This window comes from Oncorhynchus masou, chromosome 13 (assembly GCF_036934945.1).
Source record: "Oncorhynchus masou masou isolate Uvic2021 chromosome 13, UVic_Omas_1.1, whole genome shotgun sequence".
In the NCBI taxonomy this organism is placed as follows: domain Eukaryota; kingdom Metazoa; phylum Chordata; class Actinopteri; order Salmoniformes; family Salmonidae; genus Oncorhynchus; species Oncorhynchus masou.
In genome coordinates, this window is record NC_088224.1 from 37299146 (window position 1) to 37325570 (window position 26425).

General features: G+C 46.0%; 1 protein-coding gene across 2 annotated transcripts in view; it reads left to right on the forward strand.

The window, feature by feature from the left end:
- The window catches only part of pvrl2l (PVR cell adhesion molecule related 2 like), an 83141-nt gene that overhangs the window by 34281 nt on the left and 22435 nt on the right, over positions 1–26425 (forward strand). Inside the window, exons 6-7 of one of the 2 annotated variants that reach the window (XM_064983740.1) lie at positions 113–261; positions 6995–12766. In XM_064983740.1, the coding sequence (XP_064839812.1) occupies positions 113–261; positions 6995–7551 (706 nt within the window). In that variant the 3' untranslated portion in view covers positions 7552–12766. Of the gene's footprint in view, positions 1–112; positions 262–6994; positions 12767–26425 lie in introns of those variants that run through there. The other variant, XM_064983741.1, reaches the window with a different exon arrangement.

Genomic DNA, 26425 nt, shown 5'->3' on the forward strand with positions numbered 1-26425 from the left:
CCTGCTCCTCCAGTTGAGGTCCAGGCTGTGCTTCTTCCAAGTCGTTAATCTCTGTCTCCTCCCTCCTTCTCTCACCCCTGCTCCCCCCTCACACACACACACACACACACAGCATGTCCGGTCGGATGCCTGACACGGTACAGATCGCCGACAACAAGCTGATCGTGCGGAAGGTGGACGAGGCTGTGAACACCACCTTTGTCTGCGAGGTGAAGAACCGGCTGGGAGTGAGCAAGCACCAGGTCACCACGGCGGTCATCGGTGAGTCAAGCCCACTGAGCACGTGACCGCCGCCTGCGTACTCTTACTTAGTCTTATGTACACACACTGATGCACACATTCCAGCCCACGAGCGAACACAGGTGTGGACATTTTGTGGACACACACACACACACACACACACACACACACACACAGGGATCAGAGCTACATAGGGGTCTTTTCCATCATTTACACTGTCAGAGAGACCAACGCTCTCTCACAGCTAACTCTGTCGTCTGCTGGGCAGGTTAAAGGGGGTGAAGGTTTGGCTTTTAGGGGTTTCTTGGAAGGGTTCTTCTATTCATGCGGGAAATCAGTTGGTGTGAGCCAGTTTGCCGGGTTTTCTCTTCTCCCCACTAACATCCTTAGTGTAGGTCTGGACCCCCCCCCCCCTTTCCCTTCAAAATAAGAGTCCGCTCTTCCTCTGCATGCACTTTCAACAGATTTCTCCTGTATTCATATATGCTGCGGTTTCTCCTCCCTTGCTTTCACACATTGATTCAATGAACACAAAAACAGCCTTACATTGGCTAACCTTGACTTGGGCGTCAGTTATGGTTTGCAAGATGTCAGTTGTGCTTTGTCACATTTGGATTCTGCCTGGTCAAAACGGGTGCTGCCTTTTGGATCAGTGGAGCCAGTGCAGTTAGCACTTGTTCTCACCAAAGACGCTGTGAAAGCTAGATTTAGAATCCGTGGGAATCCTTTCAGAGATTTTGAATTGTCTCCCTTTATTCTCCAAGGTGCTTTGTAGGCACTGAAACGTGTGGGAGGTGGGGAAGAAGTGAGCTCTGGCTAGCAGCGTTGCCTTGTGACCACTGTATTAGGGCTGGCTGGCACTCCCACCAGCACCACGTCTTTGCAAGTACTTGAGAGAATCTGGTCCAACCTCCAGTTTCATCCCAAGCGATGGTGCCAGACATTTTTTTTTCTTCTTCTTCTAAATGAAACCAATTGTAGCACAAACACAATCGGCTCCCTTAATTTTCACTCCTGAAACCATTTTAAAAGCACTCTCTGTTCCCTTTAACTTCAGATGAAAGCGCCAAGCTCTATTTGTCTGGGGGTGGCTTTCGTAGCACCCCTTTTGAGGTTGTGATTGTAGCGAGGGTTGACGGAGGTGCCGAGCACAAAGTAGAATATGACGTTTCTCCTCTAGGTTTTAAAGAGGCGTGCTCGGTCACGTGACCCACAACCTCTGAGTAAAATACAGAAGTAAGTTCTGCTGACAGGAGAGGAAAATGCGCCGGTCTCTCGCTCGACACTTGCTCAGCGGGCACGTGCCAGAGATGGCGTGTTAGTGTCGACGAGGTGCCAGCTGGATCTGTCCTCGTAGAGAGAGCGGCAGAGAGGGGGGAAAAACAATAACAGAACATTCCATAGAACTCTTAGATGACTCCTGCTAGACTTTCAAAGGCCTGGCGGGGGTTCGCGACCCCTTGTCTCCCTTGACACACCCCCCCCCTCCCTTTGTGGGCTGTCCAGCTGGCTCTGTCCATTTTCACTGTGCACTGGAACACTTCTGAAGGGACCAGCACGTACACACACACACTACTTCTTCTACTGCCTCAGGCAAGCCATCCTCTGGGCTTACACAGACTTTCCTCCACAGGGAAAGAATAATAAACTAATCTAGCTTAGAGAGAAATGCTGGCACTGAATGGCTGCTGACATAAACCCGGTGCTAGTATTGTAGCCTTAGTTCTGGTTTTGTCCTCAGGGCTGGAATGGCTGAAGGCCACTGGAAGTTCCTCCTTTAATTGATTGTCACATCTTGATTAATCCGTCTCCATTGAGCCGATTTTAATCCTCCTTCATTTATCAGATGTTTGTTTCGCACCTCAGGCCATGTTAAGGGGGTTGTAGTGAGAACTGCCAGACCGTGAGGTTTCGTCTCTGTGAGGGAGATAAGGAGAGAGGCAGGCACCTGGCCATGGTGGTTTATCAGAGACTGTCCCGTGGTGCTCAGAAAGAGGCTAAGCCTGCCCAATGGAGAGCCTGGCGGGAAGGTACAAATAAACAAGTTAGAGAATATCTACCATGAACATCTGCCCATTTGCCTCCAATGACACTAGATGTACTGGAGGTAGTTTGCAGTGCTAGTCCAATGTGACCCAGTAACCTTGCCCGTGGCCTGAAGAGGTGTGTTACAAAGAACTAACCCCAAAGAACTAGCAAAATTGACAAACCTTGGACATTAGCATGCAGAGCTTAAAGGGATAGTATGACATTTTGGAAATTAAGTCCTTTTTTCTACCTACCCAGAGTCAGATGAACTCATGGATGCCATTTTTATGTCTCTAATTAGCATTAGCGCTTAACTGGAAGTCTACCAGAACATGCTCATTAGGGTTCATATGACTCTGAGTAAGTAGAAAAAAGGCTTAGTTGCCAAAATGTCATACTATCCCTTTAAGCTCTGCATGCTAACCCAGTCTGGTGGAATGCTGATGTCCAAGGTTGGTCCATTTTAAACCCTGTATTTGGGGAGTTTCTCCCATTCTTCGTAGGGATGGTGCCAGGTTTCCGCCAGACGCGACGCTTGGCATTGAGGCCAAAGAGTTCAATCTCGGTATCATCAGACCAGAGAAACTTGTTTCTCATGGTCGTTGTCCTTTAGGTGCCCTTTGTAAATTCCAAGCGGGCTGTCATGTGCCTTTTACTGAGGAGTGGCTTCCTGTCTGGCCACTCTACCATAAAAGCCTGATTGGTAGAGTGCTTCAGAGGTGGTTGTCTTATGGAAGGTTCTCCCATCTCCATAGAGGAACTCTGTCAGAGACCATCGAGTTCTTGGTCACCTCCCTGACCAAAGCTCTTCTCCCCGATTTGCTCAGTTTAGCCGGGCAGCAAGCTCTAGGAAGAGTCTTGGTGATTCCAAACTTCTTCCATTTAAGAATGATGGAGGACACTGTGTTCTTTGGAACCTTCAATGCTGCAGAAAGTTTGTGGTACCCTTCCCCAGATCTGTGCCTTGACACAATCCCGTCTCAGAGCTCTACGGACAATTCCTTCGACCTCATGGCTTGGTTTTTGCTTTGACATGCACTGTCCACTGTGGGACCTTATAGACCGGTGTGTGCCTTTCCAAATCATGTCCAATCAATTGAATTTACCACAGGTGGACTCCAATCAAATTGTAGAAACATCTTAAGGATGATCAATGGAAACAGGTTGTACCTGAGCTCAATTTCGAATCTCATAGCAAAGGGTCTGAATACTTATGTAAAAAAGGTATTTCTGTTTTTTATTTACTTATAAATTTGCCAACATTTCTAAAAAGTTGTTTGTCATTATGGGGTATTCTGTGTAGATTGATGATGAAAAAACATTTAATTTAATCCATTTTTAGAATAAGGCTGTAAATGTATCAAAATGTGGAAAAGGTCGAGGGGACTGAATGCACCGTATATCTCCTAAATATTTCTGATGGAAATGGGTGGTTCATGACTTCCTAGTCAGGAAGACTTTGTTTGTCTTTCATTCAAATGTCAGCAACCACCTTGTGCTTCCTTCACTGAACTTGGGCCACATTTTCAATTTTATTTACTCTGGTGGTCAGGTTCTCCACCAACCCTACCTGAGGTAGCAGCCAGACTTGCTCAGGAGAGACACCCCCCCCACCCCTCCAATTCCAATCCCGCTCTGCCTCAGCCGTTTGACGTCAACGAGCGACAGAATGATATGCCTGATTTGTCATTCCACTGCCAGACGTCTAACAGACCCAAGCAGAGGGCAATGATTGCCTTGCCTGCGAGCGGCTGCATTTCAATTCGAATGATAAAGTCTAAGCCCGAACGCTTTGCCATTGAATTAACCGCTCACACCCTGCCATTTTGTGCTTTGTCATTTTCCTCATTTTTTCCCCCCAGGCTTGTAAATGCAACTGCCCCCTGGCCTGGCCCAGCAGAAACAGACTGCACTATCTGCATAGCCTCAGGCAGGATGATAGCTCTGTAATCCTCCAGGGTCATGAAGCTACCTTTTTCAATTAGCCAGAGGGTGAGCTCTTATGGCACATCAGATGACTATCTGTCTCAATAATCCCCCATCATTAATCAATGGGTAGTCAACGCAAGACCCAGTGCCCTAAATCCTTCAGGACGAGTACTGTGATTGCCCCCCCCCTCGACCTTAGCTTTTGGGCCTCCTCACTCTGTACTGGAAGAATGAAGCTGGAACCACACACATTTTCTCTCGCTCTTTCCTGTTCTCTGTCCCTTCAGCTTCCCCTTGTGAATGACTCATGGAAACACAGAATAACTCATTTTGAGGCAGATTGCAGCATTGCTATTCACCGTGTGTTGGTTTGTTGAGCTCTATCAACAGCCAAGGTCCTGGATTCAATCATCGCAGCAGGATTTGTCCAACTTAGAATTGGTCTCGAAACGTATGCCTGTGTATAATGCAGTCTTGGTACAGTAGTTGCAGAACTGATTGAGAATCCGAGTCCTTTATCTATGAATAGAAATTCATGTTATGAATTTATTGAGTCTAAAGACAGACAGGTGCTAACAAATGTGTAAATTGTGTGCCTCGTGTGCTGTAACATTGGTGTCTAAATGATGTGCCGTAAGCTAAACCATCAGATGTGTTTAGACGGTAACCCAATAATATTTGTTGATGGACCTCTCAACGTTTATATCATCCAGTATGCAGAGTGTAGCCGTTAACAAGATGCTTATCCTTTGCAGCTATGAAATGCGGTGTGTTTACATCTAGCCACGTACCGCCAGACACCCAACACTGGAAAATCAATACCCGATCCAGATTCACCCATCTGCTTTCCAGGATGTGTTTTTATTTTACGATCATGCAATGCAGTCGTTTCTTTTCATTAACTCCTAGCTTACGTTGTCGTGGTGGCGTGTCAGACTGGGAGGGGCGCCCTCGGCGCTACGCTAGTCCACCCCCGCCCTTGTTGTGTGCTGTCGACACATCCTCACAGCAGCCAGCAAGGCCACTTAAGAGTGCTTGCCGACTGTGTGAATACGGTGTTACTGCTGCGTAGAGACTGCAGCTGGGAAGAAGGCGTTGGTGAATGAGGAAGCAGATTGACTTAAGGGTGGGGGTGTCACCGGGGTGAGGTGGGGGGGGGGGGATGCCTCCTAGCGTTTCTCACCTCTAGGGGGAAGAACAAGCACCGCAATTAAATTCTGTGTGCGCGTGTGAGGGAGAGCTCTGTGTGTTAGTTTAAGCACATCTGCCCGGCGTTCTCCGAAATAAATTGTTTAGAAACTTCCACGTCTCCGGGGAGAGAGAGGGGGATTAAAGGGGCTGTAGAGAACTGAGGAAAACTGAGGAGTAAAAAAAAGACTGTGCTCGTTTTTGTCGGCTTCCAACACGGAAAGAGAGGGAGGGAATTGGGGTGATTTGAAGAAACGCCCCTGTCGCTTCAGACTAGACTACTTGAAATTGAAATGATTGAGATTGTCATGGAAACACTGGAGCTTTTCAGGGGAGGGGGAGACGGGGCGGAAGGTTTGAGGTGAACGTGCATGCAGAGGTTGAGAAGGTGCTCTTACCCCAATTGATAGAGTTCACACTGTACAGCACTGGCAGCCCAACTACATTCCCTCTCGACATGTTAAGTGCCTTGAGTGAGTCAACCTTATAAGTATTATTGGATATTTACAGTTCTATACATATGGGTACTTTATCTGTACTGTACAGCAAGAACCTGAAATCGTACTCCTCATTATTTTGAACATCCATTCCAGGTCCATTTTATTTTCCCTGCCTTTTTCCTGTTTGCTAAATTATGATTCGCTGAAACAGGAAAAGATGGTTCAGGTCGGCTGTTGTGCTCCTTCCCCCTAATCTCTATGAGTGACAGTAATATAGGCAGTGATATAAGCTCGCTGTGATCATTTTTGACATTTATTACCCCTTTCTGGTTAATTTAGTCCTGACTCCCAACTACCCCGGTCCTGTTTCTCCCTCTGCTGTGGCTTTGATGTTTTCACCTCCCTATACCCAGATTTAGATATGGACATCAGAGCCTTGCATCTCCCTAGCCCTCTGTCTTGGCAGTGCATTCCAAGCTGCCCTGTATGGGGTCTGGTTTTTGGAATGGATCAAACTGCAGGTGGGTTTTTGCCTCTTATAGCCTTGTGTGACTCTGAGTTGAGTTGCTTCGTTTACACTGGTTTCTGGTTTACAGTGGGGGAGCGCTCATAGCCCGGGGTTAAACTAACTGACCGATTAGGTGTGGGGGGGGGTCGTGTTCTATTTTTCAGTTCCATCATGCATGACCACAGTGTGCTAGTCATTTCCACTTCTATAGTCCCCTTTCACTTCCCTTTTCCTGTCTCTTTCCCTGTCTCTCGTCTCTGCGTTGTTGTGCCCGATGTACGCCTCGGTCAACATCTCAGACCAGGGATTCGTCACATCGTGGGTCACAAAATGTGTTCCTCATTTTTGTTTCTCTACCGAAACAAGAGTGGACCGGCTCAAACTTGGCTCACACCAACGGTACTAGGACCGTAGAAATGGGCATCGGGGGGCTTCAAAAACAAAAACTGCAACTAAAGGGGAGGAATCAATACCAGTCAAATCGCTACAACACTAATCGAGACACCACCTCACTGACCGCATCTCACCAGGAGAGCACCAGAACAACAACACTACTCCTACGGAAAGAGGCCCATTTAAAAACCGACCAACCCCCTCTTTCCTCCCCCCATTTTTTTTGTCTCTCCCTCTACCTTTTGCTCCTCTCCTCCCCCCTTTTCAGAAGCCATAGTGGACCCGTCCAACGCGGGCGTGGTGGCGGGGGCTATCATCGGCAGCCTGCTGGCCCTACTGCTGGTCAGCTCGCTGATTGCTGTCCTGGTGACCCGCAGTCGCCGGCAACGGCGCGGTTACCCCGGCAATGGAGAGCCTGGCGCCTACGGGAACAAAGCCCGCCTCTTCGGCGGAGCTGGCAACAAGAACGAAGGCACGGGGGCCAACATCAACGGGCCCATCTATACGTACCGCGAGAGCGACCCCGGAGCGCTGGCGGAGAATGTCAACGACTTCCACGGCCCGCCTGGCTCCACTCCCACCGCCCACGACATCCTGCTGAGCAGCGAGATGGATGAGGCGGAGCGCAGGAAATTTGACGCCCTCGACGACAGCCTGGAGGAGGAAGAGGAGCGCTACGACAGCTTTAGCGTGGGCATGGTTCCAGCCTATCACATCCACCGGCACAACGAAGAGATGGGAGGGGTCAGCATGTACCTCGACGACGACGACATGGAGTCACAGCGGGACGGGTCGGTCATCTCCCGGACTGCCATCTACGTCTAGAGAGGGGCGGTCAACCAACAGGGTCCAGGAGGGAGAGCTGAGGACAGGGTGGAGAGTCCACCAACAACCACCCATCCCCATCCCCCTGCATACTAAATAGACATGCTACGCTTATGGTAATTTTACACAAAAAAATAACTACAGAAACAAAAGAAGGTGTTGAAACTGAACTGTAACTGAGGAACAAGCGGAATGATGACTTGAGTGCGCTGGTCAATAACTCGGCATCTCGATAAGTCAGTCAGTCTACCAAAATAAATTGTAACAATGTAACTCATCTTCAATGCTGCTTACTGCTCCATTTCATCTTAGCAAGTGAAACGTGAAGAGTGACCATGTGACTGCGTTTAGTAGCCCACTAATCCACAGAACTGCAAACACTGAAGACTTTTTCTCGGTAAGGAAACGTACTGTTCAATGTCGCCTTCGTGGTACAACTTTTAGACGCATTCCTAGATGGCCACACTCGTTCTAACACCACGGCTACTGCTTGAAGACGTCCTCCAGCGGACTGCCGTGCGGAGGACGAGGAACCCGAGCTGTAACTTGTTGTCTTCGTGTGCATCATCACAGGCGTTCCATAGCACAGTGTTACGTAAAAATGGTCTTTTTTGTATTATCAAGATGTTTGGGCCTTCAGGCCTTGTTGAAACCACATTTGGTGTTAATGACTCATATATAATGACTTAGGCAGAGTTAGTCCCACCAACTTCCATTTTCTTCTTTCTTTTTCTTTTCTTTTTTTCTCTCTCTTCATTATTTTCTTTTACATATGGGAGGCCAGCGACGTGGTACCGAGCTGGAGCTGGGGTTTGGATGAGAGAAATGGTGCGACCAGATCTGTTTTTCCAACTGTCTGTTGGCGGTTCATGTTGGTGGAACGTCACTGCTAAAGCGAAGGGCAGCGGGTCAGCTGGCACCATCCCAGGGTATTGGGCCCAGTGCTAGGCTGTACTGGCCTTCCACGCTGAGGGAGCAGCCAGCTCCTGTAATGATCGGAGCCACGTCTAGTCTGCCTAGCGATAGCATGAGACAGATCGACATGCACACCCAGCTCTAACTGAACCTCCTGCTCTGCCTGTCAGTTTGACCAATTAAAAAACAAAAAGGAAGCGGACTCCATTTCCCCGGCAAGTCAATAAACGCGCCGTCTATTTAATGGTAAAGAAATGTTTCGCCGCTGATGCTCGAGGGACCGGAGGCGGAATATTTCCCTCGTTTTTTTGTGTGTTTTTTTTTTATACCAGAACAAACTGTTCCTAGCCCACATGTTTAATTCAGGAGTAGAAGAAGCATAAAAGTGTTGCCATTATCTTATGTAGAGGTATAGAGCGAGAGAGGCTGATTTCTGGCTGGTATTGAGCACTTTCGCTATTTTTTTTAATGCAGACAAGCCCAAGCATTAATAATAAGACAAGCCGCACATACGGCTGAAATTGCGAAGCTTCACTCCCGAACACAGTAGGAGTTATGAGGTCAACCGTCTGCCTTGTTGTCGACCGTCAACGATCGATTCATCTACTTCAAAATACAGTATTATCATTATTTTAGCAGAGTGAAATGCTGAGTCGAGTTGTTTTTTTTTGCTGTATGTTAATGGGCAAATCTCTGCCGGGCCTTCTAAGGGGGGGGCAGTAACACACAAAATACGCCTGTGACTGTGTGTGGGGATATTTCTGACCATGTGCGAGGCCCATTAGTTCTAAGCCTGGCTGGCATATGTGTTTTTCGAGTTCTGAGTTGACCAAATTTGAATCGCTGCCAGACTTGGAACAAGGTTAAGGGGCTAACCCCACCCGCAGTATGTTCCCACTGTCAGATTGCCGCAGTTCACTTTAACGTAGCGGCCTAGTGTGTGTGTGTGTGTGTGTGTGTGTGTGTGTGTGTGTGTGTGTGTGTGTGTGTGTATTGTGCAAGGGTGTAAGTAGCGTGATTGTACAGATTCGAGTTGTGTATATCCCACATGCTGATTCACCGCGCAATAGCCCAATGTTATGCAGGAGTTGTTTTGCATAATGTCATACATATGGATGGCTAAGCCTATCTCTGAGTCATTCATCAGTCATTTCATGCACAGTAACCTCACTGATGAAGGGGTTGGAGGACGGTGATAGGAAACTGCTTAGCACGGGGACCCGCGTGGACATGAATATTACACTGGCGGAGCCGGGATGATGCCGGACGGCTCAAAGGGCCTTTGGAGTGGTCTCCTGTGCCACCCCGGCCAGATGGAAACTTGATTGGGTATTGGTGTCCGGGCCGTTGCTCTGTAAATATTGTGACCCATTCCCCCTCCTTTGCTTTTTCTTATCACAGATAGAGGTCGACTGATTATGATTTTTCAACGGCGATACCGAATTATTGGAGTACCAAGAAAAAGCCAATAGCGATTTCTTATTTTTAAATAAAAAAACATTAAAACATTTTTTTTAAATTAGTTATTTTATAATTTTATTATAATTAAATATATATATGTGTAATAATGCCAATTACAACAATACTGAATGAACAATGAACACTTATTTTTACTTAATATAATGCATCAATAGAATCTATTTAGTCTCAAATAAATAATGAAACATGTTCAATTTGGTTTAAATAATGCAAAAAACAGTGTTGGAGAAGAAAGTAGAAGTGCAATATGTTCCATGTAAAAAAGCTAACGTTTAAGTTCCTTGCTCAGAACATGAGAACATATGAAAGCTGGTGGTTCAATATTCCTAGTTCTTCAATATTCCCAGTTAAGTTTTAGGTTGTAGTTATTATAGTAATTATGATGCATCGACTATTTCTCTATACCATTTGTATTTCAGATTCCTTTGTCTAGTGGATGTTCATATAGGCACTTTAGTATTGCCAGCCTAATCTCAGGAGTTGATAGGTTGGAAGTCATAAACAGCGCTGTGCCTCAAGCATTGCTAAGAGCTGCTGGCAAACGCAGTAAAGTGCTGTTTGAATGAATGCTTACGAGCCTGCTGCTGCCTACCACCCATCAGTCAGATTGCTCTATTAAATAATAAATCAGACTTAATATAATAAACACAGAAATACGAGCCATTTGTCATTAATATGGTCAAATCTGGAAACTATCATTTCGAAAACAAAATCTTTCTTTCAGTGAAATACGGAGCCGTTCTGTATTTTATTGAATGGGTGGAAACCCTAAGTCAAAATATTGCTGTTACATTGCATAACCTTTGATGTTATGTCATAATTATGTCAAATTTTGGCAAATTAATTACGGTCTTTGTTGGGAAGAAATGGTCTTCACACAAGCCAGGCGGCCCAAATTGTTGCATATACCCTGACTCTGCTTGCACTGAACGCAAAGAACTGACACAATTTCCCTAGTTAATATTGCCTGCTAACATGAATTTCTTTCAGCTAAATATGCAGGTTTAAAAAAAATATATACTTCTGTGTATTGATTTTAAGAAAGGCATTGATGTTTATGGCGAGATACATTTTTCGCAAATGCGCTTTTGTTAAATCATTACCCGTTTGTTGAAATTAAAGTAGGCTGTGATTCGTTAATAAATTAAGACACCGCATTGATTATATGCAACGCAGGACAAGCTAGTTAACTACACATGGTTGATGATATTACTAGGTTAACTAGTGATTATGTGAAGATTGATTTGTTTTTTTTATAAGATAAGTTTACTGCTAGCTAGCAACTTACCTTGACTCCTTGCAGCCACAAGGTCCTTTCGACGCTGCCCTCGCGTAACAGGTGGTCAGCCTGCCGTAACAGGTGGTCAGCCTGCCGTAACAGGTGGGTCAGCCTGCCGTAACAGGTGGTCAGCGTGCCACGCAGTCTCCTCGTGGATTGCAATGTAATCGGCGTCCAAAAAAGGCTGATTACCGATTTTGTTATGAAAACTTGAAATCGGCCGTGCCGATTAATCGGTCGACCTCTAATCACAGATTCCTGTCACATTATCAGATCATCACCACTGTGTTCAAATGAACTGTTTTCCTTATGATGTTTTATGCGAATGTGTACCCATTTTATTTTCAAATTAAGAAAAATAAGTGTTCTTATGTGAGGTGTTGGTTGTGTATATCTTGATGTAAGATATCCATTTAATGAAGTAGGTGTGTGTATCTTCAATACTCCCTTAAGAGATGTTATTTATAAGTGCAGTGTGGGTACTGGTAAACGTCACAGACTACTATCATGGGAGATGGTTACAAATGACCTTAATTTAATTACATGTGCGTCAAGGCATGCATCTTGTAGCCTGCTGGTATGTAGAGGTGTATATTATCGAGGGCCTTGCTCTCCAATCTGCTCTGACCATCTTTTCCACGCAAACACTCTCTCGCTCCCTTCCACAGATAAACTCCCACAAGAGAGCATATAATCACACACCCATGCAGATCTGTTTCACCCATAGAATTCTCTCACACACACACTATATTTCCCTGACCCGCCACACACTTTGAGTTCGATGCCTCCCATTAGCGGGGGGGGGGGGGGCAAGATTGTTCCTCGTTGGGCTCCTGTGACTCCATCACTCTCCATCTTGTTATTAAGATGAACAGAGGGGCAACGTCTTTCTCTACAGAGGATTAAAACCTTTGATTCGCCATTCCCCTTTTTTTTTTATTGTATTTTTTAGAAGTAAACAAGCACCAATTTCACTCTGTGGGAAGTGGTGCTCCAGCTTCTAAGGACCATGTCAGAAGAAAAAGCAATGTCTCTGGCATGCAATTACCAGCCCTGTATAAGGGTGGTGGTGGTTTTAAAAAGCATAAATGGGTCACGACATCCTACAATTCTTGTCCGACTCTAATCTCAAGACCACCAAACAAAGCCTTAAATTCACAGTTTTGCCACATGCATTATTCCCCGTGTCCCTTGTGTACAAAGTATAAATAAATCCAACATACTTGCAACATGCATTACTAATTGATGTGGTTACAAGATATTCATCTTTTCTGGTCAATTCTACAGTGTTTTTTTGTTGTTGTTGTGTACAATATTGACAGGACGGTGACCTGGAGAATATGAATAATATTAAAATGTTCCTATATTCCAAGATGTTTGTCTCCTCACTACAAGCTGCTAGAATAACAATGTCTTCTGTGTCACCGTCTGACTGTGTGTGTTGGTGGTTTTTCATTTGGAACCTTTGGTTCCGGTTCGTCCTGTCAACATTATATTTGTATTCTGGTGTTTTATTAAAGTATGATGGATTTCTAAATATGATTTTGAGTCCGTTATGTGTGACGTTCAGCCAGCCTAGCGATCCGTCTGCGGATTTGATTGCGTATGTAACATGTATATCGACAATGTTTTTTTTGCTTCGGCCCTTGCGGTTATTAGGTGGCGCTTTATTATAGGAATGAAATGATTCTCGTTTTTTACACACAGGACGGTCTGTTCGGTTACATTCTATCACATGCTTTGACAACCATCCTATCGAGACAAGTGCAGTTACCCAAAGTGCTAGAGACCGCCATGCAAAGAATACTGACGACAACGAGCAGTATCTTAAAATGGATGCATTCGTGGTTCGCCGAGTGTGTTGTTTACAACATGTGGGCTGGATGATGTTTGTTGACTGCAGACCCCCCCCCCCCCCCAAAAAAAAATATGGACTTAAATAAGGTGGTTTATTCAGCCAAACCTGTGGTACTACATTGCCCCGCAAAATTCTTGACTGCAGTCAAGACATTTTTGGTCCTCCTGAGTCCACTTTAGGTCCTTGTCTGTTGCCTTGACTACGCCTCTTTGCAGCACTCTGTCAATCCCTCTTCATTCGGGCCTTTTATCCTTGTTGACCTAATGCAGGTGATTGTGACACGAATGGCTTAGTTTTAGTTCAGGGAACGGTACTGAAAAAAAAAACTTTATAAAATTTTGTTTTTTAAGAGTCATATTTTACAAAAGTCAATCAACCTCAAGTCTGCTGGCATGTAAATCTTCGTAATGGCTTTGGAAGGTGGGATTGTGACAAGAAACAAACCATTACTGTACCTCAGACAATCTACAGTCCTTTGGTTGTCAATTGTCAAAGTGGAAGGATACCAATTGTTTCTGGAGGGGCATACAGGCAGAATGTTAAATAATGTAGCAGGGCACATTAACGACTGAAGTAGACCCACATGTCATAGTAATGGGATGTCGTTTTTCTGCCTCAATGCAAAATCATGTCATTAGCTGACACTCCATTTATTTATTTATTTTGGTGCATATTATTCCATTAGTTCCCCTTTGTTTTCTTTTGGACCTATTTCTCCTCACAAGACCAATGTGTGAGAGAATGTGAATTGTTATGGATTTTGTTGGCCGCCATCTATGCATATCGTTTTTCTTTATTTAAAACGTTCCTTTATCCCCACGTATGAATGGAAGACGGGCAGGTCTGCATTCCCAGGCATGTCAAAATTCCATGCCAAATTAGAAAAATAGATTATTTATTTTTTAAATGAGAGAGATTATAAATAAAAAATTAAATCTGAAATGTAAAATAAACTGCCTAACATGTTCTTCCGTAGTGTTATTTGTGGAATGTCATTGTTTGTACTCGGTAGCCCATAAAATTGCACTGGAATGCTTGAAAAGATTTTCCTCAACTAGTCAATAAGTGTCTCGCCCACATGACCTAGTAGCTCGTTATTTACCTTGGGGCTTGTGATCTTAACCAGAGGGTGTCCGGGCAGGGCTTGCAGAAACGCCTGATTGCCTACTATGTTGGGGCCCGCCGGCTGCTTGCCCTGCCCACAGTATATTGACAAGGCCACTAATGGCTCTGGCTGTCCAGTATTAATAGACCGGCAGAACTGTGGACAGCCGCAGGGGGGTCTTCCATTGAGCCCTATGTGGACCACCCTGGGACCTGACACCTCTCTCACCTTTCCCGCGCCACTCAGGCTGAGTGGATTGACACAGATTGACAGATAAATGGCCTACGGCGTCTTTTCTCCAGGCCAGTCTCTCAGTGAGATGGACAGATAGTCAGCCAGGGAGAAAATCCTGTCCAGTTCACCACCTCCTGAATTGTTCTCTCCATTTCTCGTCAGAAACTCACATTTGTGTCTGTGTGAACAGTTTTGCCGTCAGTTGTCACATCACCTGTGAGTTCAAGTCAAATGTTATTTGTCGCATGCTTTGTAAACAACAGGTGCGGACTAACGGTACAGTGCTTATTTAAGAGTCCTTTTCCAACCTTTCGTTTACTCGCCCAACGCTCTTAACCACTTTTATTTTTTATTTTACCTTTATTTAACTAGGCAAGTCAGTTAAGAACAAATTATTTTCAATGACGGCCTAGGGTTAACTGCTTGTTCAGGGGCAGAACGACAGATTTGTACCTTGCCAGCTCGGGGATTTGAACTTGCAACCTTCCGGTTACTAGTCCAACGCTCTAACCACTAGGCTACGCTGCCGCCCCACTAGGCTACCCTATACAGGGAGTACCAGTACCGAGTCGATGTGCAGCAGCTGCCAGGGAAAACCTACAGTAATGTGTGAAGATCACATGTCACGCACTGTTATTTATTAGAACGCAGGTTTCTTAAGAAAAGCCTCGTGACTTCGTCAGCTGTGCCTGTTTCACACTCGCGGGTGTCCCGTCGTCATACGCGTGCACACGAGGCAGAACTCGGGGAGCGCACCTCGCTACAGCAGCTTTTGAGAAGGCTACGGCAGCAACAGGATTCAACGCGTTTCCAGCTGATCTAGAATCAGCATCTACCTACCACCCGTAAAGTGGTCACCAGTTGGTATGTGATGTTATGCGGGTTAAAGTTGCCAATCTGAACTGATCCCAGGACAGTGGGTAATGGATAGCGCCGGCTCGCTAACTGCAATGACAAGGTTCAGAATGTTGAACCAGGGAAGTGACACTGAGCCAAGGAGAGGAGGTTGGAGCACTTGGAGACCGGACATGTCATCTTCGGTTTGGCTCCCTGCACAGCGGTGACTAAAGCAGAGGGAGCGATACCAGACGGCTGCTCTCTCTTTCTCTTCTCTCTCTGGCTTGTGAAGATAAGACTGACACCTCAACACACCACTGCACCATCGCTTCTTAGGTCCCCATCGTTCCCTGCGAAATGATGGTCAGAGTCCACCAGTTCTCAAACCCTTTTTATGTAGTCTGCGACGTGATAGGCGTGCTCAGTCCTGCCCCACTGCTCTCAGCCATACTGTCTAGAGGCCTTTTAAATCCACTATCATTTTATATACTTTTCTCCCCCATCAAGAACATGTTTAATGTCAAATTGAAATGATAGTTTTTAAAGGGTCAATCTGTGATTGCTGCATCCATTTTTTACTTATTAAATGAATTTTATATATATATAAATTTTATATATATCTCCACCCAGTGATTCTTGAAGAATATAACTTATACATGCCTCGTGAGCTTAGTTCAACTGTCGTAAATCAAAATACACTACATGAGCAAAATTATGTGGACACCTGCTCGTTGAACATCTCATTTCAAAATCATGGGCAATAATATAAAGTTGGTCCCCCGTTTATTGTTATTAGAGCCTCCACTCTTCTGGGAAGGTTTTCCACTAGATGATAGAATATTTGCTGCATGGACTTGCTTCCATTCATCCACGAGCATTAGTGAAGTCGGGCACTGATGTTGGACGATTAGGCCTGGCTCACAGTCGGTGCTCCAATTCATCCCAAAGGTGTTTGATGGGGTTGAGGTCAGGGCTCGGTGAAGGCCAGTCAAGTTCTTCCACACCAATCTTGACAAAGCATTTCTGTAAGGATCTCGCTTTGTGAACGGGGGCATTGTCATGCTGAAACAGGAAAAAAAGCCTTCCCCAAACTGTTGCCACAAAGTTGGAAGCACAGAATCATCTAGAATGTCATTGTATGCTGTAGCGTTAAGATTTCCCTTTACTGGAACTAAGGGGTCTAGCCCGAACCATGAAAAGCAGCCCCAGATCTTTATTCCTCCTCCACCAAACTACAGTTGGCACTATGCATTCGGGCAGGTAGCGTTCACCTGGCATCCGCCAAACCCAGATTTGTCCAAAAAGTGGACGAACTGACTTGTTGGAAAGGTGGCATCCTATGACGGTGCCACGTTGAGTAAGGCCATTCCTCTGCCAATGTTTGTCTATGGCGATTTGCATGGTTGTATGCTCGATTTTTTTATACACCTGTTGTGTCGCTGAAATGGCCGACTCCAATAATTTGAAGCTTTGTGTGTATATATAGCTTATAAGCTTGTGTAATTGTAAACAAGTGGTTATATTTATCCAACCCCATCCCTTCTAGCCCGAGGTCCGGCGCGCTATCCACTGTACCGTAAAAGCATGCTCGTGCGTAAAAGCATGCTCGTGCGGCAGAGTCGATTTCCGTGCTTATAAATCCAGGGTCGTTACAATATATTCTGGCCCCCAATTAGCTAGAATTATTTATTCACCAAGATAATTTTTGTTATCGACAGAGTTTAGTATGACACCCCAGAAGCACTGGTTACTGGCCCTACGCTGTAGCCGGTAGGCTACCTACCGCTTAGTAGCATAGCGCTCTATTCCCTCCACTTAGGTCCAGCCACGGTTAATTGGCGTTCTAAGAAGGGTAATGGAGAAGATTGATGACTCGTTCTTAGGAGAGCTATTCAACAGGGCCTCTGGTTCTCCAGCATTCTACTGCTGCTTAATGCGTGTTGGGAAGGAGGAAGTGGGTATTCTACCGCCTAAGAATAGACCTGCGAAACGGAAATGATTTTAATGCGAAGTGGAGGGTGTGCGCGTGATTGTGTGTTATGTGCGTGGCTCCGGGCATTCTGCAGATCCTTCCATGTTTAATCCAGCGCTTTCCCCCGCCAGCACGATTCCCAACAGGCAGCTCCCACTCTAGAGTTGCGCTACTTCCTCCAGATCCTAACCAAAGAGAAGAAAGAGAGGGGAAAATGACGCACTTCTGTACGTTCTGGGCTGATATCCCGGGGTTGTGTTTTCTTCTAATCATCATCTTTGCAGAGGGAATCAAAGATGAGATGAATGGTGGGAGTGTGTGTGGAGTGGGATGGGTGATTGATGTGTGCAGAGATCTGTGTGTAGATGGGTTTGCCTGTGTGGCTGGATGATTGGGTGCGTGTGTGTGGCTGGATGATTGGGTGCGTGTGTGTGTGGCTGGATGATTGGGTGTGTGTGTGTGTGGCTGGATGATTGGGTGCGTGTGTGTGTGTGGCTGGATGATTGGGTGCGTGTGTGTGTGTGGCTGGATGATTGGGTGCGTGTGTGGCTGGATGATTGGGTGCGTGTGTGTGTGTGTGTGGCTGGATGATTGGGTGCGTGTGTGTGTGTGTGTGGCTGGATGATTGGGTGCGTGTGTGTGTGTGTGTGGCTGGATGATTGGGTGCGTGTGTGTGTGTGTGTGGCTGGATGATTGGGTGCGTGTGTGTGTGTGTGTGTGTGGCTGGATGATTGGGTGCGTGTGTGTGTGTGTGTGTGTGGCTGGATGATTGGGTGTGTGTGTGTGTGTGGCTGGATGATTGGGTGTGTGTGTGTGTGTGGCTGGATGATTGGGTGCGTGTGTGTGTGTGTGGCTGGATGATTGGGTGCGTGTGTGTGTGTGGCTGGATGATTGCGTGCGTGTGTGTGTGGCTGGATGATTGCGTGCGTGTGTGCGTGGCTGGATGATTGCGTGCGTGTGTGCGTGGCTGGATGATTGCGTGCGTGTGTGTGTGTGTGTGGCTGGATGATTGCGTGCGTGTGTGCGTGGCTGGATGATTGCGTGCGTGTGTGCGTGGCTGGATGATTGCGTGCGTGTGTGCGTGGCTGGATGATTGCGTGCGTGTGTGCGTGGCTGGATGATTGCGTGCGTGTGTGCGTGGCTGGATGATTGGGTGCGTGTGTGTGGCTGGATGATTGGGTGCGTGTGTGTGGCTGGATGATTGGGTGCGTGTGTGTGGCTGGATGATTGGGTGCGTGTGTGTGGCTGGATGATTGGGTGCGTGTGTGTGGCTGGATGATTGGGTGCGTGTGTGTGGCTGGATGATTGGGTGCGTGTGTGTGGCTGGATGATTGGGTGCGTGTGTGTGTGGCTGGATGATTGGGTGCGTGTGTGTGTGTGGCTGGATGATTGGGTGCGTGTGTGTGTGTGGCTGGATGATTGCGTGCGCGTGTGTGTGTGGCTGGATGATTGCGTGCGCGTGTGTGTGTGGCTGGATGATTGGGTGCGTGTGTGTGGCTGGATGATTGGGTGCGTGTGTGTGTGGCTGGATGATTGGGTGCGTGTGTGTGTGGCTGGATGATTGGGTGCGTGTGTGTGTGTGTGTGGCTGGATGATTGGGTGCGTGTGTGTGTGTGTGGCTGGATGATTGCGTGCGCGTGTGTGTGTGGCTGGATGATTGCGTGCGCGTGTGTGTGTGGCTGGATGATTGCGTGCGCGTGCGCGTGGCTGGATGATTGCGTGCGTGTGTGCGTGGCTGGATGATTGCGTGCGCGTGGCTGGATGATTGCGTGCGCGTGGCTGGATGATTGCGTGCGCGTGGCTGGATGATTGCGTGCGCGTGGCTGGATGATTGCGTGCGCGTGGCTGGATGATTGCGTGCGCGTGGCTGGATGATTGCGTGCGCGTGGCTGGATGATTGCGTGCGCGTGGCTGGATGATTGCGTGTGTGTGTTTGTCTCATTGGATTTACTCCTGTACCGAACAGAACCGTTTCTACAGTATGTGTGAATGCCCTTTATTAACTTTTGTGGGAATGCCTTTAAAAAAATGTTTTTAATTTGTGGGAATGCCTTTGCATTTGTTTGTTGAAAATCAATATCAGCCTCTAGGGAATTTGAGGATTAGTTTGAACAAAAACAGCTTGGTTTGTTTATCCTATACCTTTCCATCTGAGAGAGAGCAAGAAGGAGAGGGGGAGAGAAGCCTTTTCATTCCTCAAATATTTACCCATCTATTCAGTGCATGATGAATAGCCACTCAACCCCTCAGTCCACTCTCATCTTTCATATCGCTCTCATTTCTTTCCTCATCCTTTCACCCTTCTTTCATATCGCTCTTTTCATTCGCTCCCTTCATCACCACCTCTCTCCTGTCACCTTACTCTGTGTATCAGTCAGACTCGCACAACTCCTCCATGTGCAGCTCGCCGTATTGCTTCATGTCTTGTATTTCCCTCTCTCATTTTCTCCAACTATCCATCCGTCTACCTCCTTGAACACGTTCACTCGCTTTCTCATTTTGAAGACTGAGGCATTGTCATGTCCGTCTATCCCCTCTCCATCTCTCTTCCAGCCGACAGATCATATCTCATTGTCAGGATCTTACTGAGAACATCTTCACCCGGGATATCAGTTTCATTTTGTCTTTCATCCCCTCCGTCTTCGTCTCGCGACCGGCTTCGCCCGACAAACGTGAGGGTGATATAATGGAGTCTCATATCCGCTTTCACATCACTCAATCCATCTCCACTATCTTTATTTGGTTAACACACGCACACACACACACACGGGCAGTATACACACACACACATTCTCTCTTTCTCTTACTCTTTCCATTTCCTTTTCTTTCCTTTTTCTCTAGCTCTCTGTCTCACGCACACATACACCCACACTGTCCCGCCCTCTCACACGGCAGGCTCACTAACAGAATCCAGTTCATCAGGGCTACGGTTCTTGGGGGCTCTTCCCTCCGGACACGTGGAGACATCTTGCCACTACCTTTCACCATCTTTACTGTCTTAATAAACCAGTCCATCCTATGACTCCCATTCCTCCATCTCTCTCTCTCTCTATTACTCACTCCCCGCCGTTTACCCAGCTGTCACTCGTTCATTCTATCACCCGTCCGGGACGCCGTCCATCCATCCATCCATTTGCATTAGCCTGACGAGTAGAGACGACGAGCGAGCGTGGCTCACCTACTCGGCCTGATTACACTCAAAAGCCTGAGTGGGCGGTCCGGCCCCGCGGTCTCAAAGCACGGACTCCTGGGAAATGGGCACCCATGCGGAGCCGCGCGCCTAGGCGAAGATCCATTCGAAGACTTATGGCCTTTCGTGTCTCGGTTTCGTTGTTGATCCCTGTGAATAGTGTTGGTGTCTTATTGCTTTGTCTTGCTTTAGGTACAGAAACACTTTTAATTTCTGTCTTACATCTTTCTATCGGTCTTCCCTTCACCCCCCCCCCCCCCCCCCCTACAGATCTACATCTCGTGACTGTCTGCACTGAGAGCAGACTGTCTCCTTACTCCCCTCTAACACAGTGACTAATAGGAAAGTCTTAACCATGCCTCTATCCACAATTCATGACCTGTTGTCCCCATGACTGGGTGGCAGCACGGGTAAAAACCATATTTTAATGTCTTTTCTACCCTTTCCATTGTACCCGCCTCGTACCCTCGTTATTATGCCCCAAGGCCTATTAGCTACTACACTGGCGTCCGTGTTGTGATATATGCGGTGGCTTCTGTCTGTCTTGAGATGCCATCTGTACGGCCTGGCTCTCTGGCTGCCTGACTCCCCCTGGGTCGCCAGTCTCGACACTCGCCTGGCAGAGCAAGTGTCTCGCAGTTTGTCACCCATAAAGAGGGAGGGAGGGAGAGAGGGAGAAAGACCTTCAGGCCAGAGGGAAATGAAATGGAGCGACGAGCGCAACGGGGATCTTTATCTCTCTGTTAATGCCATACTCTGTTAATGCTATACAATATCTTACGCAATGCTTTATTTCCATTTGAGGCCCAATCTAATCAGTCTAATTCAGTGTGATCGGGATCTGGTTAATGTTATACTCCATGCGCTGTCTATAGATACAATAGCCTTGTGGGGTACAATACTGTACACACAATGGCTTTAATTCAATTCATATGTGCACCAGGTTCCTTTCAAGGCGGGTATGATAAGAGTGTCATTGAACAGGCCTATCTATACCCGTGCTGGAGAGACTGAACTTCTACTCACTGGCACTAATAGAAACCAGGGGGTTTGTGTTTCCCCCACGTTTGTGTTTTTCCAAGGAGTACAGCCCATGTGCCGGTCACGTCAAATCCATTGTATTGGAACACCGAAACACCCTCAAGTGATCCAGATCTACTAGAGTCAACGACATTGAGCGTACCACAGAAGCAAATGGAGGCAATCAGGCCGATTCCGTTATGCACAGCATGCAGCTACCAAGAAGCGTGTGACTTGGCTCCCAGGCCCATCCACTGGCAATTACAAGTGGGGACAATGTGTTCATTGTGACAATACTAAAGCTTTTTTGTTTTTTTTACCATGCGGGAATAGGTAAAGAAGACAAAAAACAAAGCTTCATTAATTGTAGCACTACAAATTATTCAAAAATGTATTAAATAAAACACGTTCCTCATCAATCTACACACAGTACCCCATAATGACAAAGCGAAAACGGGTTTTTGTAAATGTTTGCGTCACGTCTAGAGGAAAACTGGCACCATCCCTACGGTGAAGCATGGTGGTGGCAGCAACATGCTGTGGGGATGTTTTTCAGCAGCAGGCACTGGGAGACTATTCAGGATTGAGGGAAAGATGAACGGAGCAAAGTACAGAGAGATCTTTGATGAAAACCTGCTCCAGAGCGTTCAGGGCCTCAGAATGGGGAGACTGTTTACCTTCCGACAGGACAATGTCCCTAAGCACACAGCCAAATCAACACAGGAGTGGCTCCAGGACAAGTCTCTGAATGTCCTTGAGTGGCCCAGCCAGAGCTGAACATCTTTGGAGAGACCTGAAAATAGCTGTGCGTTGACACTCCAGCCAACCGGACCGAGCTTGAGAGGATCTGCAGAGAAGAGGGGGGAAACTCCCCAAGTAAAGGTGTGCCAAGCTTGTAGTATCATACCCAAGATGACTCAAGGCTGTAATCACTGCCGAAGGTGCTTCAACAAAGTACTGAGTAAATGGTCTGAATTCTTATGTAAATGTGATTTCAGTTTTTTTTTTTTGTATACATTTGCAAACATTTAAAAAACAAACATATTTTTGCTTTGTCTATGGGGTATTGTGCGTGGATTGATAAGGAGGAAAGAAACTATTTAATCCATTTTAGAATAAGGCTGTAATGTAGAAAAAGTCAAGGGGTCTGAATACTTTCCAAATGCACTGTACATGCTCAGATGAATCTGAGGGGGCTGCTTGTATTGGCCGGACCAAACGAGCATCGAAACTTCACATCGCGGAACATAAGGCTGCTATTCAAAATAAAACATGGACTATGCTTTTGCGCACCACTGCATCGACGCCAACCATGGCTCCCCTTCCTCCCTGCTCTTTGCAGCCATAGAACACATCCACATTTAACCAAGAGGATGTGACATCATACATTAACTAACACCGAGGCATTCTGACAACAAAAAAAAGTAACACTTCCTGTAGCATAGAAAATAACTCCTCAAAAGTGACTATTGTAAAAAAATATATAAAAAAATTCCCTATACCGGGATGGTTGTTGCTATTGTGCGCTAATGTGACTAGAATGACGTTGTAAGTAACATCCGACTTTCCAGGACATAGACATGTCTTATATGTGCAGAAAGCTTAAATGATTGTTCATCTAACTGCACTGTTCAATTTACTGTAGTTATTACAGTGAAAAAATACCATTCTATTGTTTGAGGAGAGTGCACAACAACAAACTTTTATCATGGCAACTGGCTTGATACATTCACATCTGAAGGTAAATAATGTACTTACATTCAGTAATCTTGCTCTGATTTGTCATCTTGAGGGTCCCGGAGATAAAATGTAGTTTTGTTTGATAAAATACATTTTGAGATTCGAATGTAGGAACTGGGTTCTAATGTATTCGCCGTTTCTGGCCCCACACCCGGCCATGTTGATGTATGAAGGTTTGTGTATTTTCTGTGGGGAAGCTAATTTTCCATCATGTATGACCTTCCTGGGAGTGTGTAAACATATTTTTTATTACCATATCATGTTTTGTGTGTTCTCTATAGTTATGTACTTGAAAATGTATCAATTGACCAATTTGGCACATTTGGGCAGGCTTGATTAAAAAAATAATTGAGCAGTATTGCAATGCTTCACAGGATCAGTCTGAAAATGTCCACATACACTGCTGCCAACTAGTGGCCAAAATCTAAATTGTGCCTAAAACTCGAATATTTTGTCATTGCTTTTCTCTTGCATTTCAAAGATTTTTGAAAACATTTTTTTGTTTGTTTAACAAATCTGTGTTATTCTCCTACATTTAATTTCACATTTCCACAAACTTTAAAGTGTTTCCTTTTCAAATCGTATCAATAATGTTTATTCTGGATTCAGGTCCTGAGCTACAGACAGTTAGATTTGGGTATGTCATTTTAGGAGAAAATTGAAAAAAAGGGTACGTTCCTTATTCCCTGTGGATATTTTTTTGAAGTACTGTAGAAAATAATACAAATCAGGACTACTGTGAATGATAATCCTTTTGGACACGTGTCAAACTCATTTCATTGAGGTTCCACTGTCTGTTGGGTTTATGTTTTTTCCTTTCAATCAAGACCTAGACAACCAGGTGAAGGGAGTCTTTTATTAATTAGCGACCTTAATTCAAGAACAAGGGAGGAGCGAAAACCCAGCAGACACTCCGCCCTCTGTGGAATGAGTTTGACATGTGCCCTAGGGCTAAATACTAAAGAAAACAGGCCTTGTGTTGAAGTGACAAAATGAAAGTCTTAACTATATGACATGTTCATATTTATTCAAAGGACTGTAGTTACATTTTTTTTGGAAGCACCTTAACATTTTTAATTTTCTCACATTGGGGCAACACCTGTTACTCAATGGGCATGTCACCAATGGCTTACCACACATTTTCATAAGTCCCCACAAACTGCCATGTGGGTCTCTGTATCCTACGTCTCCTGGGTTTAAAGTTTAGTCCCCATTTTTTTTTTTTTTTAAAGGAATTACACTATTGACCTTTTTTTATGTGGCTGTGTTTCATAGTGCGCTTTGTCTGTCCGGATCATGTCTTGGGCCAAGAAGATTCCCCGTCAGGTCCTTGGCGCCGTGCACATAACGACAGAGATAATTACTGAGGTGCCCCATAGGATTCTCATCGTTGTGTGTTTGTTATTGGGGGGAGGTTGGGGGCAGTTTTGAAGCAGCGTCCACACTAATGCCTAGCGCCCTGTATATAGCTTGTGTGACCTTTTTAAACACCACCATTTCTGTGTACTTAACACGAGTCCTCTGTGTGTTGGGATATGTACACAGTACGCACTTGAACTTGCGTTGTGTGCTCCGAGCGTCTTCAGTTTGTTTTGCCCACAAAGGCGTTTCCATGCGCAGTGTCTGAGCACGCTTTAGCGCGTGTCTGCCGTGCCGATGATGGTCATTTGCGGTGTCCGACCAAATTCAGCTTGCCGCATATGATTACAGCTTGCCGCATATGATTACAGGCCCAGAATCCGTAAAGTCTGTTGCAGTGTTCTCTCTCTCTCTCTCCCCTGTTTCAGTGTTCTCTCTCGCTCTCCTGTTTCAGTTCTCTCCTGTTTCAGTGTTTCAGTTCTCTCCTGTTTCAGTGTTTCAGTTCTCTCTCCTGTTTCAGTTCTCTCTCCTGTTTCAGTTCTCTCTCCTGTTTCAGTTCTCTCTCCTGTTTCAGTGTTCTCTCTCCTGTTTCAGTGTTCTCTCTCCTGTTTCAGTGTTTTGTCTCTCTCTCTCCTGTTTCAGTGTTCTGTCTCTCTCTCCTGTTTCAGTGTTCTCTCTCTCTCTCCTGTTTCAGTGTTCTCTGTCTCTCTCTCTCTCCTGTTTCAGTGTTCTCTCTCTCTCTCCTGTTTCAGTGTTCTCTGTCTCTCTCTCCTGTTTCAGTGTTCTGTCTCTCTCTCTCTCCTGTTTCAGTGTTCTCTGTCTCTCTCTCTCTCTCCTGTTTCAGTGTTCTCTCTCTCTCTCCTGTTTCAGTGTTCTCTCTCTCTCTCCTGTTTCAGTGTTCTCTGTCTCTGTCTCTCCTGTTTCAGTGTTCTCTGTCTCCTGTTTCAGTGTTTCTCTCTCTCTCCTGTTTCAGTTCTCTCTCACTCTCACTCTCATAGACACACACGCTATAAATAATTCAACAACCTGCTGCTTGCCATGAAATGGCAAAACGCCCAAGCGTGCTAATGCCTTGTGTTGACGTGCTGTACTGTGTTCACTGGGAGGGTTGAGGAGTCTATCGGTTCCAGCTCGCTTTGTTCTGTCTACATGTACGTGTCTGTTGCTGCATGTACTCTTAGAAACGTGTGATTGCGTGCTGCTGTGCGAACAACAGCAGAAGGCAGTGTGAATGGTAAAGGAAATCCACTTCATATTGTGTGTGTGTCACTTAAGCAATAAGGCCCGAGGGGGTGTGGTATATGGTCAATATACCCCGGCTAAGGGCTGTTCTTCTGAGTACAGCCCTTAGCCGTGGTATATTGGCCATATACTACAAACCCCCGAGGTGCCTTATTGCTGTTATAAACGGGTTACCAACATAATTTGAGCAGTAAAAATAAGTGTTTTGTCATACCTGTGTGGTATATGGTCTGTTATACCACGGCTGTCAGCCGATCCGCATTCAGGGCTCGAACCACCCAGTTTAAAATAACAATTGAGCAATGAGAATTCAAGATGGACTAGTTTTCTTTTCATGCCAGCTGTGTGTGTGTGGTGTGTGTGTGCGTGTGTGTGTACTGCATGTGAGCATTGTGTGCTCTCTGTCTGCCTGCTGTGTGTGGAATAGGCAGTGCAGCCCCTTGCTGTGCGTGGTATCTACTGTACATTCTCTATCCAGGCCTGAATCCGTCCGTGTGTGCGCCCATGGTTCTGCATGCCTCTCACACACCTTGGCAATTTAAGTATATTCCATGTTAATATTCAGTGGGGGAGAGAATGGCGGGAGAAGTGTGTGTCACGGGGTGGGAGGATGGGGGTGAAACCAGTCCCCAAGTGTGCCACGA